An 18,935-nucleotide genomic window follows, 5' to 3' on the forward strand; every position below is an offset into this window, starting at 1 on the left:
ACTAGCAGTGCGGAGTCATTAAACTAGCAGCGCGGAGACGTTAAACTTAAAAAACTTTGTGAATTGTCAGCTGTAAACCATTGCAAAACTTCAAGTGGCTATGTAATGAGGCATTGCTTCCCTATATGTCAGTGAGGCTGTATAATGTACAGCTTTAGTACATTAGCAGCACTAGCTGCAATCACAGATTGGACACAAATCAAACCAAAGATAGCCTTATTGGCATGACCAAGCTTCAATACAGGCATTGCCAAAGCAGCGGGAATGGGGGACATGGGATGGGGTGGGGTGGAGTGAGTTAGCAGTTCATGAACATTTTTTTTTTTGGGGGGGGGGGGATTTACAGTTTATTTATGCTCCTCTCAGTCTGTGGCATGCTGTGACAGTGCACAGCAATTGTCACTGTGGATTTCTCTTCTCCTAGTAGAATGCAGTGTTTTCTCTCATCCTCTAATGTGTGAAAGTCTGGAAATAGTTCCATCCGGAGCCGGATTAAGGCTGAATGGGGCCCTAAACGGACTTACAGATTGGGCCCCCCCAACATGCAGCCAACCAAGGAGAAAGCATCTTACCTACTATCAGCTGCTCACTGGCTGGAGCCCCTCCATGCTGCAACTCCTCTCAGCACTCTGCTGAAGATGCAGCAGCATGTGATCCAGCTCAGATGAACGAGCGAGCAAGCAGCGGCCGTTGCTATGGTGATGTGGCCACATGCGAGCCCCGCTCACTCCAGCCCAACCTGTGCAGTCAGATGTAGACTGATGATGTCAGCAGCGTGACGCACGCTGCTGACATCAGTCTACGTCTGACTGCACAGACTGGGCTGGAGTGAGCAGAGCTGGCACGCGGCCACATCACCATAGCAACGGCCGCTGCTTGCTCGCTCATTCGTCTGGGCTGGATCACATGCTGCTGCATAGTGAGCAGGGTGCTGAGAGGAGTTAAGGCACGGAGGGGCTCCAGCTAGGGAGCGGCTGATAGAATGTAAGATGCTGACTCCTCGGTTGGCTGATGGGGCCCTTAGACTCTTACTGGGGCCCCAAGCTAATGCTTGATTTGCCTGGTCGGTAATCTGGCCCTGGTTCCATCAGTTTCTTAAAGAAGGTTTCCCTGGTAGCGGTATATTTTGGGCAGTGCAGCAAGAAGTAATTTTCGTCCTCGAGGGTCTTCTGCTCACAGTGTTGGCACAGTCTCTCCTCCCTGGGTTTGTATGTCTGTCTGTGTCTCCCAGACTCTATTTAGAGGTTGTGAGCACTCAGTTTGTAGATGCTCAGGATTTTCCTCTCTTGAGGGATTTGAAGCTTTTCCAGGTATGGGGCTATTTTATATTCTCTCTGTAGAGACTGGTATATGGTTAGCTTTTGTGGTTGTTTTATTTAATTCCTCCATTTATCTACATAGTCCTCTTTGCTCTTGGCTGTGGTGTGCTTTATCTGGGCTCTTGATGGGACTTGTGGATCTAAATTTGGAGGGACCAGAAAGTTGACAACTTCTTTCAGGGCACATGGCTTTTCTTGGTCTTCATTGTGCAGCATGGCTTTGTAGTGGGGCGAGTCGGGCCTGCTGCTCTGTAGATGGGCTCAGTAGGACAACACTCTCTTCTGTATCTCAAGCAGTAGTGGGAATCTACCCAGCTCAACTCGGCAGCCATTGTTTGAGATACTCCGATGGACCTGGAGGAGGTGGTTGCAGAATTCCAGGTGGAATATTTCTGGTGGGCTAGATTCCTATTTTGATTGATCTGGGTAGGTGATTGGGCCCCATATTTCGCTTCTGTAGAGTAGGATTGGGGTGATGACACTGTCAAACACTTTCAGCCAGACCTTCACTGCTGGTTTGAGATGGTAAAGTACTTTCCTGATGGCATACAACTTTCTGCAAGCTTTGGCTTTCAGGGCCTCTATGGCTGATTTAAGACTTCCAGATTGGTTGATTTCCAGACCAAGGTAGGTATATTTGTCAGTTCTGCTGATTTCACAGTCATTTAGTGTAAAGGATGGGCTCTGGGCTGACCTTGTGTTTTTCCTCTGGAACACCATGGTTTTGGTTTTCTTCAGATTAATGGGGAGTGCCCATGTTGTGCTGAGTTTCTCCAGGATTTCTAGGCTGTCTTGTAGTCCTTCTTTAGTTGGCGATAGCAGTAAGAGGTCATCTGCGTACAGTAGGCATTTCACTGTTGTGTCATGTAGGGCGAGTCCTGGTGCTGGCGAGGCCTCTAGGGCTGAGGCTAATTTGTTGATGTATATGTTGAAAAGTGTTGGACTCAGGCTGCAACCTTGTCTTACCCCCCGGCCCTGGAGGAGAAAAGGTGTTCTTTTCCCATTCACTTTCACACTGCACTTGTTCCCAGTGTAGGAGCTCTTTATGACATCGTATGTTTTCCATCCTATTCCGCTCTCTAGGAGTCTCAGGAACAAACCTGGATGCCACACTGAATTAAAAGCTTTTTTAAAGTCCACAAAGCAGGCAAATATTTTTCCCTTTCTTAGTCCGTGTACATGGTGTTTAATAAGCGTGTGCAATTTGCCCCGGGCATTTCGGGGTGATTAAAGGCTAATTTTGCCGCAGGATAGCAGCGTTTCAGTGAAACCATTAATGCTTAACAAAACTGGGGTTATTTTCGGAGGCTTCAGACTCTCTTTAAAGCCAGGTCCTCATCCTAAGTAAAGGAAATGTACCTGATGTAGAAAAGGAATCTGAATATGATGTATTAGGAGACCAAAAACAGCAAAAAAAATACAACAACAAAAAAGTGCAACGTTTCCTGTGTTTTTTCAGGAAAACAAATGATTTATTCTGGTTTACTTTGGCACAGCTACACTTACCCTTTGATACCTATTTGCACCGTAAGGTTTTAACTTAAAACTTAAGAAACTCAAGAAACATCAAGACTTAAACTTCAAACAATATTATTGACCAAAAAGCACAGTATTTTCCTTGTAACGCTGTGCAGATAATTGGAGTTTGGAAGGGCTAATAACGGAAAAGGTATAAGCAGAGATAAGATGTACCTCCTATTCCTGCAAGAAGTGTCCCCAGAGAGGGAAAGCACATTTGCGACCCTGGCAGTGCTCACTACAGAAATAATCACATGACTACACATGCTTCTCAGAATAATTCCTTTTATCAAATAGGTTGACTGAAGCTTGACCAAAAATGTTGGCAGTCTACCAGGCGGCACATCTCATAATGAGAATAAATTAATAGTGTTCCAGAAAAAAAAAAGCTGGTCACTGGGTGTTAAAGGTTAGGCTACATCTGTAGAAATTAATTAGTCCTGTGCACATTGTATCGCGTGACTGTAATCACGCTTTCATACATATATGGTTGCAGGCTACCATTAAGCAATACCACAAAAAATCCTCTATTTACAAAGAAAGCCCAAAAGGACAGAAACCCAGTAATCCTGAGCAGACAATAAGCATTTAACTTTGATCCAACTAATAAACCTAAAGGTTCCCATATCTGGCAGCTGAACAATTTCCTTTGCCCAAAGTTGTCTGTATAAACAATTTACTTTTCAAACACAGTGCCGCCATGCAATAGTGTTTAAAAGGATATGCCTAACAGGAATCTTTAATCCTTTAATGTATATTCGGCATTGACATTATATATATTCTGCCGTATAAGACTACTTTTTAACCCATGAAAATCTTCTGAAAAGTCAGGGGTCGTCTTATACGCCAGGTGACTTTGATGCCGTGTAATACGCCCTATCCTGTTACCGACTCTCAGATTTCGCTGCTGAGGACTACAGTGAAGCGGCGCAGGTGCACATGTGTGAGATCTGAGAGGCAGAGATGGAAGTAAATAGGATGCAAGGGTGGGCCAGAAGGGTGAAAGAGGGCACAGCGTGATCTATTCATCCATACCACACTGATAAACAGGTAGACAAGGAAAGCTGACCAATCCACTTAGGGAGAGGGAGAGTTGACCAATTCAACCAGTCAATTGCCTATAAACTGTTATATACTGGGTACCATTATACAGTATACTGGGTACCGCATACAGTACAGCACCAGTATCTGTGCATACATAGCACCAGTATATGATTTTTTTTTTTTTTTAATTTGGTGTGCGTTGGAAGAGGGGTAGTCTTATATGGCGAGTATATCCCAAACTCTATATTTTAACTGAAAAAGTTGGGGGACGTTCTATACGCCCAGTCGTCTTATACGCCGGAAAATACGGTGTGTGTGTGTGTGTGTGTGTGTGTGTATATATATATATATATATATATATATATATATATATATATATGAATATTTAATTTGTCCCACAGGAGTTCAGTACAATTCTTGCCTAAAATAGTTACTATCAATTTATGGCTGTGAGAACCAAATCCTCCGACTACAACCCCTCAGTTTAGGATTCCCCCAACTCCGACTCTTCTAATTTGCATATTACAATCTTGTTTATTAAAAGTGTGTAACATAAAAGGCATCTCATCACTTCCAACGCTCAGGAATTTTAAAGCTATATCAAGATGGAATCTGCTTTAGGGAACAAAAAGCTCCTGGCTACGAAGCTGACACTTTACCCTGTCAGCCATGTTGGCCTGTCATTGTCAACATGAATGCACGGTATATTGTCTGTATAATAAGATTCACCGAAACCCCATATCAGCCAGGTTTCAGCGTGCCGCCCTGCCACCTTGCAGAAAAAGGCCTCTATCTTTTCTATATCTGATGCAGAAAAGGTCAGGGTCATTTTCTGCAAAAAGGCAGATCTCAGCTGATACGGGGTTCCAGTAAATCTTATTAAACAGACAAAGTGTTGGGACACTCTTACTTTTAAGCATTAGCGTACCTCTGTGTTTTTTCTGTACACTGGAGATGCATTTTAACTAAACTCAGGATATTGCTGTAGTGTATCTGTTAATTAGAAATCAAAACTAGTCCTTGGTACGAGTACTTGTAGAAGGTACAGACAGGAACAAAGAACTTCCATCAGGCCCTAGGCAATCTAACTGTGGGTACATGTAAGAGTGATGTGCCGGGTACTCTGCAGAACAATGAGGGGATTTTTCCTCTATTACACATTCTTCATGTACAATCAGAACCAGATTTGCAGGTGATAGACAACACCTCCGCATTTAGTGTGCACAACATTCTCAGTGGATTCACAACAGCTCTGTGGGGAGTGCATATGTACTACTGTGTAACTTAATTCGTAGCCACCAAACCCAATTTTAACAACATATCAAATTAATTAATTTCATAAGCAAAGAGAGTGCATAAAGTTGCATACAAAACTTGCATAAAACTGGATTCATGCACAATTATTTGCATTTCATTGACCATTCCTATTAGTAATACAACTGCACATCAGGCTTTATTCTTACAGCAAAGATGTTATGTATTATATATAAAAGATTCCTCTGTACACATCAGATGTACTGTCACACCCAGATATGTATATCTGACTTTAAAAATACGGTGACTACTTTATTGCAGCAGCACAAGTAACTATTTTTTGATTGGTTTATTTCATTTTTGTGGACTATGCATTTCTATTACTGTATATTTAAGTTATTTATGATGATTGTTATCTGAGAAATAAGAGTCTGTGCATTTTTTCCAGACTCCGACTTCAGGTGCCTAAAAATTGCCCTGACTCCTCAACTCCGACTCCTCAGCCCTGGTGAGAACAGACTGGTGCACAAGGCACACTCATCCGCGGTAAGGAACGAAACATTTACCTGACTTGCAAATCTCCACTGTCCTAGGGAGGGAAATACATGTAGCCAATCAAAGCCTCTAGATATTGGCTAATTAACCAACAGCTGATGCATTGAGCAACAGCTGCTGGCCGTGACAAAAAGATTTATTTCCCTTCCTGGAAAATTTGCATGTTAGGAAAATGTTTGCTCATCACCACATGCATCACATTTGGATAAATAGCCATACATAGTTCTGCCTATGAAAGGCTGTGTGGAGAGGTGTCTCCAGACACTACTGATGCAGTTTGTTATGTGGAAAGCCAGATTTGCAAATGTAGTTATATAGGTGAACTCTGTATTTAACATTGATTTGTAAGGGAAAAAAAACTTTTTTTAGTATGTTAGTCAGCCAGCAAAGGAGGTGACCTCTTTAGTGCTATAATGGCAGCATCTGGGGGAACATTTTAAAACAGTGTATTTTCCAATAAAGGCGGAAATACATTTTAATTTAGCTCAGTATACACAATGGGCCCGATACAATTCATTTTTTCTCCTAAGTTTTCTCCTAGGTGGTATTTTCACATTATAAATAAAATGCCTTTTAAGCTACCTTGATAGTGGCTTAAAGAGGAACTCCAGTGAAAATAACGTAATGAAAAAAAGTGCTTAACCTCCTTGGCGGTTAATTTTTTTTTTTTAAAATGGGCAAAAATCCTTTTTTTTTGTATTTTTTTGTTTTGTTTCATGTAAAGCTACCAGAGTGGTAGCTACATGAAACACCACTAGAGGGCGCATGTGGCCCTCTAGTGCGATCGTCGCCGGCATCAATAGCAAACAAGGGAGCGCGTATATAACGCGTTCCCCTGTTTGGCTTCTCCTGTCGCCATGGCGACGATCGGCATGACGTCATGGATGTCAGCCGACGTCCTGACGTCATGCGCACTCGATCCAGCCCATAGCGCTGCCCGGAACTCATTGGTCCGGGCAGCGCAGGGCTCTGGCGGGGGGGCCCTCTTTCGCCGCTGCGTGCGGGCGATCACCGCAGAGCGGCGGCGATCGAGCTGTGCGCGCGGCTAGCAAAGTGCTGGCTGCGCGCACAGCACTTTGAATGGGGCGAATCGCCCCAGCAGGCCCTGAGAAATCCTCCGGCGCGGCATAGCCCGAGCTCAGCTCGGGCTTACCGCCAGGGAGGTTAATTTGTACAATAATTATGTATAAATAATTTAGTCAGTGTTTGCCCATTGTAAAATCTTTCCTCTCCCTGATTAACATTCTGACATTTATCACATGGTGACATTTTTACTGCTGGCAGGTGATGTCACCGGAAGTAGTTGCCGTTTGCTTTTTTGGCAGTTGGAAACAGCTGTAAACAGCTATTTCCCACAATGCAACGTGGTTCACAGACAGGAAACTGCCAGGACCATGGTCCTCGCAGTTTCCTGTGGGAGGGGTTTCACCGCAATATCAGCCATACAGAGCCCCCTGATGATCCGTTTGTGAAAAGGAATAGATTTCTCATGTAAAAGGAGGTATCAGCTACTGATTGGGATGAAGTTCAATTCTTGGTTACGGTTTCTCTTTAAAAGGCTTTTTATTTATGATGTGAAAATATCACCTAGGAGAAAACCTAGGAGCAAGAAAATACTCTGAATAATTTCGACAGTAATTTTTTCCCCTACTTTTTGCTACTTTATCAATTGCAGTGCTGAGAAGTTATTTAAAGCAGAAGATGAAAATTATCTCCTATGAGAAAAAGTGAATTGGACTGGGCCTAAACTTACTTTGTTTTAAAGGCAAAAATACACTTTAAGGATGTGTTGAATCATCTGCCATATCTAAAAAAAGCATAGCTAGCTGCAGAGTAAAACATAAAGGCCATTTTTAAAAACATTATATTACAAAATAGCTTGTGTAGCACTGATATTTGTTATATTAATATTTTAGTTAAATGTTGGCCTCTCTTTAAGCTGCAGAAAATGTTGGGCCATACATGGGTTGATTTTTTTTGTCCATTTGATCACTTTGATCGAGTACGTCAGAGGTTTATTGCCGCCAAAATACACAATCAAAATACTTACAAACAAGTCTGGTCAGTTTAATGATCAAAAGGCACATCAGAAAATATGAATCACGTGGGTGAAGAGGGAGGGTAAGCAGCAGGGAATCAATAGCTGTGTATTATTGTATTGCATCAAACACAATATATTTTAAACCAGATTTCTACCAAAATCTTGCCAAGATAATGGTTACGTTCACGGTGGCCATTGCGTTCCCAGTAGCAGCAGGAACACAACGCAAAGGATCAGGAAAGCGGAGCCCCACGTTGGATTCAGTGAAACAGACAGTCAATGAAAAGTATGCCTATTATATGCCCATTACCATGCCATACTGTTATACTGCAACACACCTGCTGTACTGGTGCCCATTACCATGCCATACTGTTATACTGCAGCACACCTGCTGCACTGTGAACATTGCATCGGTGGTGTAGTGCAGTGCATCAAACCACGTTATAAATCGCCCGTTATGCCGCAATGGACCACTGTGAACGTGGCCTAAGTGGACAAGGTGGTACATTCATCACAACTTCCTGGTCGATTTCAGATCAGGGAAATATCGATTATATAGCAGACTGATCAGTGTTGACCCATGTATGGCTTGGTAAAGTCTGTTCATTCATTACCTTAAAAGATGGTGGAAAAACCTCCGCGCATATCTGCTTATGGGATCTCGGTATTCCAGTATGATGGCATCCATAAGTGGCCGACCAAGAGAATAAAAAGTTCCAAGGCAAGCTTCCAGCTGAGCTGTGGGAGCAGAAAGATGGCAGCAATAAGTATCTTCAACCTTGCTTATTAAGTATTACCGTAAGAAGAACATACATGGATGCCCCATAAGCCTTTGTATGCTAGGGATTCAAATTCTTGTCTTGACAATTGTCCTAAAAATATAAAACATGGTGAAAAATTCCCACATCAGTACTGATATGAGTCTTCTAGCCTCTTCTTGCTGCTCATCCCTCAACACATACATTGCCAGATTACTGCAAGAGGGTGTGAATCTGCTTCACTGACCGTTCATCTACATCAAAGAGGACCTAAAAGCAAAGCTGAAGGTCCACCTGTTTAGCTGTGTCCTAATGCAGCGAAGATAAGGCCAAGGAAAGTGATGCAATATGGTCTACTGAAAGCCAGTATTTCTATATAGGATATGTGTAATTGCTTAGTAAAACCTGAGAGTTTGCAAATTAAGATACGTTTGAACACCTAAGAAAATTGTGATATGTATTGAACTTCATTAACCTCTCTGGCAGTTTTGGCGGTTATATACGTAAATACAAAAACTGCTGTGAACAGTATCGACGTGCATACGCGTTAATACTCTCCTACACTGTATACTACACCCTTACTTGACACATTTGGGCAAGTTACAGGAAAAAAAAGGTTCTGAAAATTATTTTGATCACCTTTTGTGCAGAAATCCTGGGGAATTTAGAATGCCAGGGAGGTTAATGCCATAGAAAAACCCCTATTATTTCTACAGTGTATTCAGGGCTCTTTGTACATGTATAAAAATAATCCAGGAGGGGTGAACACCTTTGGTATATTCCAAAGGTGTTGCAAGGCGATGTCATCCTGCATTCTGGGAAGGTAATGTGATCGCAGATATTCTGCCATGCAGACTTGAGGAGGACCGCAGACTTTGGTCACACGGCTTCTCTAGATGTAGCTGCTATTTTAATTCAGCCTAGCCTAGATAAGGACAAGCACAGCAGTCTTTGCATCGGCCTCAGCCTGTGATGATGACAACTCTCAGAGAATAGGTAAAGAAAAGGCAGAGGAGAGGGATAATGTTTGCAAAATTAATTGGATCTCATTCATATATTAAAGCTAATGTGTTTTAATCCTGTAGGGAGAGATAACTAGTCCCCCTGCTTCCCTTGTACAAGTTGAAATGTTGACATTGTTACAGAACTACTCTCCCCTTTCTACACGCTGCAGCTAAGGAACACAGCCTGGGCAAAGCCCAGCCCAGCCTGCTGACAGAAGAGTGCAAGTCAGCAGTTATCTCATGAGGTCATCATTCTAATTTGTAATCAAGGCTCACACTGTCATGCTAGTAATACACAAATCAGTTTCTGGATCAATTGTTTTAACTATTAGATTACAAAAAATGAAAAAAAAAATGAATGTGTGATCTATTGTATAGATTGTATAGATCTAAGATAAGCTAGACATACATTTTTAAATAGAGTAAACATCAGAGAAAACAACAACAATCTTTTAAAAATGAAGGCCTTTTTGATACATTTTCAAGGATTTTATCAATTAAACATTGAGTGCAAGAGCGTAATAAGAAAAATGACATTGGAACTCCAGCCCATCACAAAATCTACATCCTAATTGAAGATCTAGTGGTAGAATGTATAGAAGTAATTTGTACAACATGGTTTTTAATGATGACAATACAATTAGCAACATATTATATTGTACAATATAGACACCAGACATGCTGTAAATGTAGTCAATTAAAATGTATGCAATCACTGGTGCATCAATCAATCCAATGGACAAAGCCTGACATACATTTCACGGGTTAAGATCATGTCATTATTGTGCTTTCATTCTAAGTATTTATTTAAAAATAATTCAAACAATCCAATATATCCATGCCAGAACTGGACTACATCCTAGCATGAAACAAATGCTGCATGTGGCTGTCTCCATCTTACCTGAAACAAGGGTAAGTAATAATAGCCCAGCCAATAATAACAGGTTTGTGTTGGTAGAAGTAAGTCCCTGGCATCAAGTGAATGTCTGCAACCTTCCCAAGGGGCAAATGGCAGATGCCAACATCCTCTTGACACCAAGGATTTACTCCTACTAATGCAATTATCCTGTTATTAATATATTTTATTAAATTCACCAAAGAGCATTCATCAACTTTCCAGATAAAAAATACACCATTTATAAATTCTTCCAGTAAACAGTAAAGTTTCCAGACGGCAAAGCTAGGGGCACATTTGGCACCCATAGCCATACCCACCAGCTGGAGATGGTAGCCACCCCTGTATAAAAAACTAATTGTGTGTCATTGCTAAAGTAAAAGCCTCTATTACAAATTATATTTGTAGACAAGAATATTTTTCAGACTTCAATAAATAATATTGTACCACTTCAGTACCCCAGACCTTGTCTACAGCAGGAGTGTACAGGGTAGGGCCCATGAGTGTTAATCAATTACTGCACAGCTTTGTACTGTACCAAGCAATACAAAAGTTGGCAGTGGAAGCATTCCAATAAATATTCAATCAGAATTCTTAATAATATTTACTGGGGCAGTAAGACAGGTACGGTATATCAAAGATACTGTTTGTGTGATCCACAAACTTTATTTCTTTAATTTGATAGATTCTTCAACTGAAATAATTTCCAATGTTTTTTACTGACTTATATCCTATTACCCCAAATAGTTTTTGTCTGAACCAACTGCTGACTACACACTTTTACAGAAATGTTCGTTTCATATCCTCTGAATGAACAACAAGAAAACTCCCTTGTTGCTGTATCTGTGATCTCATCTATAGGCCTGTACACACCTAGCGATTTTGTCCGAGATCCTTCCCATGATTTTTCGAGCAACGAGTGATCGTTTCTGCAATCTCGCAATGTGGGTACAGGCACGTGATTAGACGAACGACGCTTTGCGGCGTTTGGCAATAATGAGTGTCACAGCGGATCGGATCTTTAAGATCCCCAACAACTCCCGAGCAAAGCGCCGAGATCGTTTGAACTTTTGTTCGCGCCCGTCGTGTGACTTTGGAGGTTCGTTCCCGCGTGCAGGAAGATGAATTGGGGAACCTCGTTAGGCGGGAAGTGGCGCTATGAGGTTCCACGATCCATTGTCAGGTGAGTATTCAGCTTAAGGCAGTAGGATTAGCCATACTATGCCAGGGGAAAAAAACACATATATTACTAGATAAATACTTGATCTACTTACATAACACATGTATTGTACGGTCCACATTTTGATTTCAGTGAATTTTATATAGTAAATGAAGAGAATTCTGTTCCTGGTGGGAACCATGTCTTTTGTCCAAGTTTAGGCTAAATCCTGATGTCATTTCTGCCCTTTACTTTTTTATCTTTTCTCCTCCAATCGCTGAGTCACCTCAGCCTTGCTTGTAAACACAAGTGAGCAGGGGATTGTGTTTCAGATAAGCAGCTAGGCAGGGAAATAAAGGGAAGAGGAGGAATATATTATAGATAAAAAGAACCCCCAGCATGCAGCTGTTTGGCACTGACTACTAAAGGGCCAGTGCTCCTTAACCTACTGCGTACCGCCGCAGTATAAATCTACGGCGGGCAGGGGGCGCTGCGGTTCTGACCGGACGTAAACTCTATGTCCCATTGACCGCGCGCCCCGCCCATCCCCGCCGCTGTCCCCACTCAATCTGTGCCGCAATATGCTGCCCTGCCGCCTCTATGACAGCAGAGCACTGTGAGCCGGGCAGGAGCAGTTTTCATTGGCTCCTGGCCCTGTCATTCATGTAAGCCGTTCCCATTGGCTTACATGGAGTGACAGGGTCAGGAGCCAATGAAATCGGCTCCTGACCGGCGCACAGCGCTCTGCCATCATACTGATGGCAGAGAGAGCAGCCTGCAGCGGGGACAGAGCGGCGTGACCGTCGGGAGCGGCGGATTTTAGCAGCGATTTGTCGGGAAGCGGCGGTTTACTTGACCAGCAGAGGGTGCTGGTCCCAGCAAGGGGGCAGAGGGTGCTGATCCCGAAGTGGTTAAGTATGTGATAACTCCAAATCATAACAGCAGAAAAAGTTTTGAAAGTTTTGAATGCAGGATTAGCATTTTTATCACTTACTACACTCAGACCAGTTGCTGTTGAAATTTAATTTTTATGGTGACAATCCCGCTTTAAAGGACAACTGTAACGAGAGGGATATGGGAATAAGGGAATAAATATGGCAGTCTACAAATTCCTCTTGCTACAGTTGTCCTTTAAGTGTGTCTACGTAATCTCCTGAGTATGAGCTATCTTCACATTCTCTGTTTTTACTTAGGAATACCAATATGTCTGGAATGTCAATGCAGGCTTACATCCAGAACCGCTGTTGTATAGCAAGCCTATAGCTTATAAACTTTACAGAGCCACATGAACTTAAAGGGCATAAAAAGATAATTTGCATATTCAGTAGCGTTGCATTGAGGGTAACCACAGATGTTTACTTAAAGCTGAATTATTGTAAATTCTTTATGTTTTAAGAAGGCAAACCAAACTAAGCATTGCTTTTTAGTAGGAGGGCTTTTTGGTCTCTTTTAGTCCCCTATACTCTCTTTGTGGTTTCATGCCACCCCAAGGTGCTTGGTTACTGTGTATTGCAGAAGTCAAGGCTGTAAAACTACAGTGAGTATATTTCCAAACGTGAATTACGGTGCGGACACTCCTCTGCACCAGCTCAAGCTCCTCTTTTGAACACTAAGCCTAGGTCACATGTTTACTGTTTGGGGGCATCCGATTTATATTATTTAATGCAAACATGCCCTATCTACCCAATGTAAGGAGGAAGTTTAAAGCCATTATGCCTGGCAACTGTACAGACTGAACCGTAGTTTGAAATACAAGTGTATCTCAAGCACTTTCCTCATTATGCCTTCATCTCATTTCTGATAGATCTTTAAAGCCGGTGACTCACTCTTTTGGCAGCTACTCTTAAGATACTCGCATCTCGCCACTGCTCCAACTTTAAACTCTGCATGTGATGTTGTTTTGTCTGCTAGCGCCATTGAAGCAGCCTGCTTCACATTGACTGCTAACAACTCTCTATTTCTCAGCTCAGCAGTGGTCCATTATGAATGTCTCTCTTTTGTGTAGTAGAGCACGGAGTATACATTTTGCTTGTTTGTAGGATATCGACTACAGGATCAGAAACCACATTGCTGTATTGTACTGATATAATACATTTTTAATGTATGGATTTTCAAAATTGGTGTTTTATTGATTTGATTAATCTTTTACTGCCTTACTAGATTATCCTGTGTCCATATTTGTTGCTTCATAATAAATATTTGACGATACAAATTAGGCTTTGGAGAGAGAAGCTTGTTTTCTGTTTGGATATTGCCTTTACTGAGAATGTGTCTTTTATGTCCTCATAATGATTCTGTCCTCTGATCTGATTTGTACTTGTGGGCACAATGGGTGGCTCTCTTGGCTAAGCAATTTGGAATTGCACTGGTACATTTAATTGGGTGAAATATCACTTTCTGGATGTATTTGTAAGGAAAATATATTTGTGCTACGGAGATTACAATGTGAATAAATTAGGCACTTCTTCTCAAAGGGATGGCTTTCTTTGTGGTGCATTGTTGTTCAGGACTAACTAATTCCAATGTAAAGGCTTAAAGCCTGGCACACATTGTAGAGAGCACAGCAGCGTGCACCTTGTGTTTCAGGAGTGGACCTGCACTATATTATTTCAATGTAGGATGGCAAGCAACAAATTAACGCCTGATATCCTTTTAATGGCTTCTCCTGCTCCCCATCCCAGCATTAACCCTGTCCCTTTAATTTTCCCTAGCACTAACCTTTCCATTTTCCTGTGCCTAAACCAGGTATAATCCTTGAAGTGGAACTAAACTCGGAACTTCCTCTGCTATAAAAGATAAGCCACAGCATGATAAACTTTAGAAAAAAAATACTGTTTGCAATTTATAGAAATACTAAAAAAAAAGCAGCTTAACTTGGTTTCATTTTTGCAGAAGGCGCTGAAAGGGTTAAGCCTCAGTGTTTAGGAATAGCTGTCCTGCAGTCTATTTGCACCTGCTGATAAGACAGTCTGATCTGGCTAAACAAAGAATTGTGAATTTCTTTAGCAACTATACAGTACGTGGAATAAAGACTTTTCATTGTGTGCTATGCAAGAATTCAGGTCTGCTTTAAAGAGACTCCGTAACAAAAATTGCATCCTGTTTTTTATCATCCTACAAGTTCCAAAAGCTATTCTAATGTGTCCTGGCTTACTGTAGCACTTTCTGCTATCACAGTCTCTGTAATAAATCAATGTATCTTTCCCCTGTCAGACTTGTCGGCCTGTGTCTGGAAGGCTGCCAAGTTCTTCAGTGTTGTGGTTCTGCTATGAATTTCTCCTTTCAGGCCCCTCTGTGCACACTGCCTGTGTGATATTTAGATTAGTGCAGCTTCACTCTGCTCTCTTATCTTTTACAAGCTGGATAAATCGTCCTCTGAGATGGCTGGGCTTTCACATACTGAGGAAATTCAGACAAGGGCAAAGCTGTTTGCAGGAAGAAAAGAGCAGCCTGAAACTTCAGTGCATGAGAGATGCAGGGGGAAAGAAAAACACAAATGATCTCTTGAGATTCAAAAGGAAGGGTGTATACAGCCTGCTTGTGTATGGATGTATTTTCTATGTGTGGACATACTGTACATCAATCTACTTCCTGTTTTGGTGGCCATTTTGTTTGTTTATAAACAAACTTTTTAAAACAGTTTTTAACCACTTTTAATGTGGCGGGGAGCGGCGAAATTGTGACAGAGGGTATTAGGAGATGTCCCCTAACGCACTGGTATGTTTACTTTTGTGCGATTTTAACAATACAGATTCTCTTTAACTGTATAAATCAGGGTGAGGTAACATTTTACTATAGGCAAATATCGACTAAATACTTTAGAAACAAATTGTAGAAATAAGAAATTTTGTTCATTAAGTTACATTACATACAGTAAAAATCCTCTTTAACAACATTCAAACAGTAACTCAGCTCTTTCCTCAGTGAGATTCCACTTAATTACTCTGATTCGAAAGCGCTTTTGGATCCCTCTAACAGTGCCATGCACGGCTATGGGGAATTGCAAGCATGGTGCGATTTTTGCTGCCCACTGTCCGTCTTTTTTCCCTGCACCTAAATTCGGAGGCAGCCAATTGATTTCAATAGACTGCGTTTCCCTGTCCAAATTCATACGTGGGAAAATGCAGTTATTCGTCCCTAGAGAAAGCGAGCACTATAGGTGCCCATTTACGGTACAATCTCCTGAACGAACAACCGTCCGATCTGATTGTCGTAAAGTCCACCAAAGGTGGGAAAAATGATTAGCAATCCAATCAGACTAAAAGAATCGATCTGAAATTCAGATCAACAGAACGATTAATAGAATAAATGTTTGCCTTTAACCACTTCAGCCCGCAGATGTTTTCACCTTCAGGACAGAAGCAATTTTCCCCGTCAGTGCTCCTCCCATTAATTCACAATAACTTTTCACTAATTAACACACATAAATAATTTATATCTTGTTTTTTTCGCCACAAATTAAGCTTTTTGTGAGCGAAACTTGTTTTCAGTAATTTTTTTTAACAGGTACATTTGTATTTATTGTTTTCAGTAATTATTCTATTTTCTATGCATTTTATAGGCAAATACACACACAAACACAAAAGAAAAAATACACTATTTCTTCAATTCCACCCCTTTTAGTTTTAAAACAATCAATGCTACTATAAATAAAACCCACCCATTGTATTTGCCTGTTAGTCCCAGCTATCACAACATTTAAATGATGTCCCTAGTACAATGTATGGCAACAATATATTATTTGGAGATAAAGGTGTATTTTTTATGTGTTTTTTTTTGTGTCCCATCAATTGTAAGCCCTTATGTACTAAAATAACAGTAAAATACCCTCATGACATGCATGTTAAAAAAAAGCTAAGTCCCTAAGGCAACCAGCCTTTATTTTTTTTATTTGTTTGCTTGGTAACTGGGGTGGGGGGCAGGGGGCTTTGGAAGTAATCTATATAAATAAAATCGTGTGTGTGTGTGTGTGTGTGTGTGTGTGTGTGTGTGTGTGTGTGTGTGTATGTGTGTGTGTGTGTGTGTGTGTGTGTGTATGTATGTGTGTATGTGCCGCGATCACTCGAAAACGGCTTGACCGATTTGAACAAAACTTGGTATACAGATCCCTTACTACCTGGGATGATATGTTCTGGGGGTCTCGCGTCCCCCCTGCACACCTGGGTGGAGCTACAAACAGCTAATCAGATTCCACCCATTCATGTCAATGGAAAAAATGTAAAAGGCTGCCATTCTCACAGTAATCAAGCCAGAGTTCCCACACTTGGCACAGTTGGTCACTTGGTGACCGAGGTTACAAATCCAGGAAAAGTGGGCGAAGCATAAAACAGCCAATCAAATTTCAGTCGTTCATTTTTAATGGGAAAATGTAAACTGTAGCCATTCGTAGACTGTTAATCGCAGGGTTTTCAAATTTGGCACAGTTGGTCACTGGGTGAAGGAGATTAAGATTCAGGAAAGTGAGTGGAGCATACAAATGCCAATCAAAATTCACCTATTGATTTTCAAGGAGAATATTTAAACTGCTGCCATTCTTACACTGTTTATGGCAGAGGCTTCAAACTTGTTACAGTCGGTCATTGAGAGACTGGGGTCCAAATTCACTAAAGGGGTGGGGCCACAAACAGCCAATCAGATTTCTTTGCTTAATAAACTGCTTCCATTCACACATTTTTGATGCCAGGAACCTGAAAGCTCACAAACTTGGTCATTGAGTGACTGTGTGTCAAGGTTACAAAAAGTGGGTGGAGCCAAAAACAAAATTCACTGGTCAAATATAAACTGCAGCCTTTCTTACATTGTTGGCAAAGTTCCCAAACTTTGCACAGTTGGTCACTGGGTGACTGGGATTAATATTCAAGAAAATGGGTGGAGCCTACAACAGCCAATCAAAATTCACCTGTTGATTTTAAAAGGTAATATTTAAATCGCTGCCACTCTTAAATTGTTAATAGCAGATGCCTCAAACCTGGTTCAGTTGGTCACTGGGGTTCAAATTCAGAAAGGTGGTGGAGGCACAAACAGCCAATCAGATTTGATTAATTTCAATGGGAATATACAAATTGTTGATACCAAGGACACCAAAGGTCATAAACTTGGTAATTGAGTGACTGTATGTCAAGGTTAGAAAAAGTGGGCGGCGCCAACAACTACATTTTTAACATGGGAAAATATAAACTGCAACCATTCTTACACTGTTAATGGCAGGGTTCCCAAATTTGACACAGCTGGCAACTGGGTGACTGACTGGGATTCATATTTAGAAAGTGGGTGGAGGCTACAACAGCCAATCAAAATTCACCTATTGATTTTTCAAGGGGAATATTTACATTGCTACCATTCTCACACTCACTGTTAATGGCAGAGGCCTCAAACCTGATACAGTCAGTCATTGGGTGACTGGGGTCCACATTTACTAAAGAGGTGGAGCCACAAACAGCCAATCAGATTTGTTCGATTGATTTCAGCCATTCTGTTATTGGCAGGGTTCTCAAACTTGACACAGTTGGGCACTGGATGATTGTTATTAATATTCAGGAAAGTGGGTGGAGCTTACAACAGCCAATCAAAATTCACCTATTGATCTTTAAGGGGAATATTGCAACTGCTGCCATTCTTACACTGTTAATGGCAGAGGCCTCAAACATGCTGCATTCGGTCATTAAGTGACTGGGGTTCAAATTCACTAAAGGGGCGGAGCCACAAACAGCTAATCAGATTTCTTTGCTGGATAAACTGCTTCTATTCAGAGTCTTTGAGTGACTGTGTATCAAGGTTACAAAAAGTGGATGGAGTAAAAAACAGATTTCCCTGGGAAAATGAAAACTGCATCCCTTCTTTATTGTTAATGGCAGGGTTCTCAAACTTTGCACAGTTGGTTACTGGGTGACTGGGATTATTATTCAGAAAATTGAGTGGAGCCTAAAAAAGCCAATCAATATTCACCCGTTGATTTTCAAGGGGAATATTAAAATTGCTGTCATTCTTGCACTGTTAATGGCACAAGCCTCAAACCTGGTACAGTTGGTCATTGGGTCACTGGGGTTCAAATTCAAAAAAGGGGGCTGAGCCACACACAGTCAATCAGAATTTTTAAATTGCTGCCGTTTTTACACTGTTAATAGCAGATGCCTCAAACCTGCTACAGTTGGTCATTGGGTGAGTGGGGTTCAAATGCTGGAGAGGGGCGGAGTCACAAGTCGCCAGTCTGATTTATTTAATTTCTATGGGAATATACAAATTATTGATGCCAAAGCTCACAAACTTGGTCATTGAGTGTTTATGTGTTAGGGTTTGAAAAAGTGGGTGGAGCCGACACCAGCCAAATATTATATTTTACCCGGGCAATGCCGGGTCATCAGCTAGTTAAATTATATTATTTTATTTAA

The 18,935-nt window shown here is 41.4% G+C and overlaps 1 protein-coding gene across 6 annotated transcripts in view; it reads right to left on the reverse strand.

Annotated features, from left to right (window-relative positions):
- WDPCP (WD repeat containing planar cell polarity effector) overlaps positions 1 to 18,935 on the reverse strand; it is a 541,772-nt gene that overhangs the window by 302,217 nt on the left and 220,620 nt on the right. For all 6 annotated transcript variants that reach the window (XM_068232353.1, XM_068232349.1, XM_068232350.1 and 3 more), the window contains one exon: positions 8,346 to 8,469. In XM_068232353.1, coding sequence (XP_068088454.1) covers positions 8,346 to 8,469 — 124 coding nt within the window. The remainder of the gene's footprint in view (positions 1 to 8,345; positions 8,470 to 18,935) is intronic.

Source organism: Hyperolius riggenbachi, chromosome 4 (genome assembly GCF_040937935.1).
Source record: "Hyperolius riggenbachi isolate aHypRig1 chromosome 4, aHypRig1.pri, whole genome shotgun sequence".
Classification (NCBI taxonomy): Eukaryota; Metazoa; Chordata; class Amphibia; order Anura; family Hyperoliidae; genus Hyperolius; species Hyperolius riggenbachi.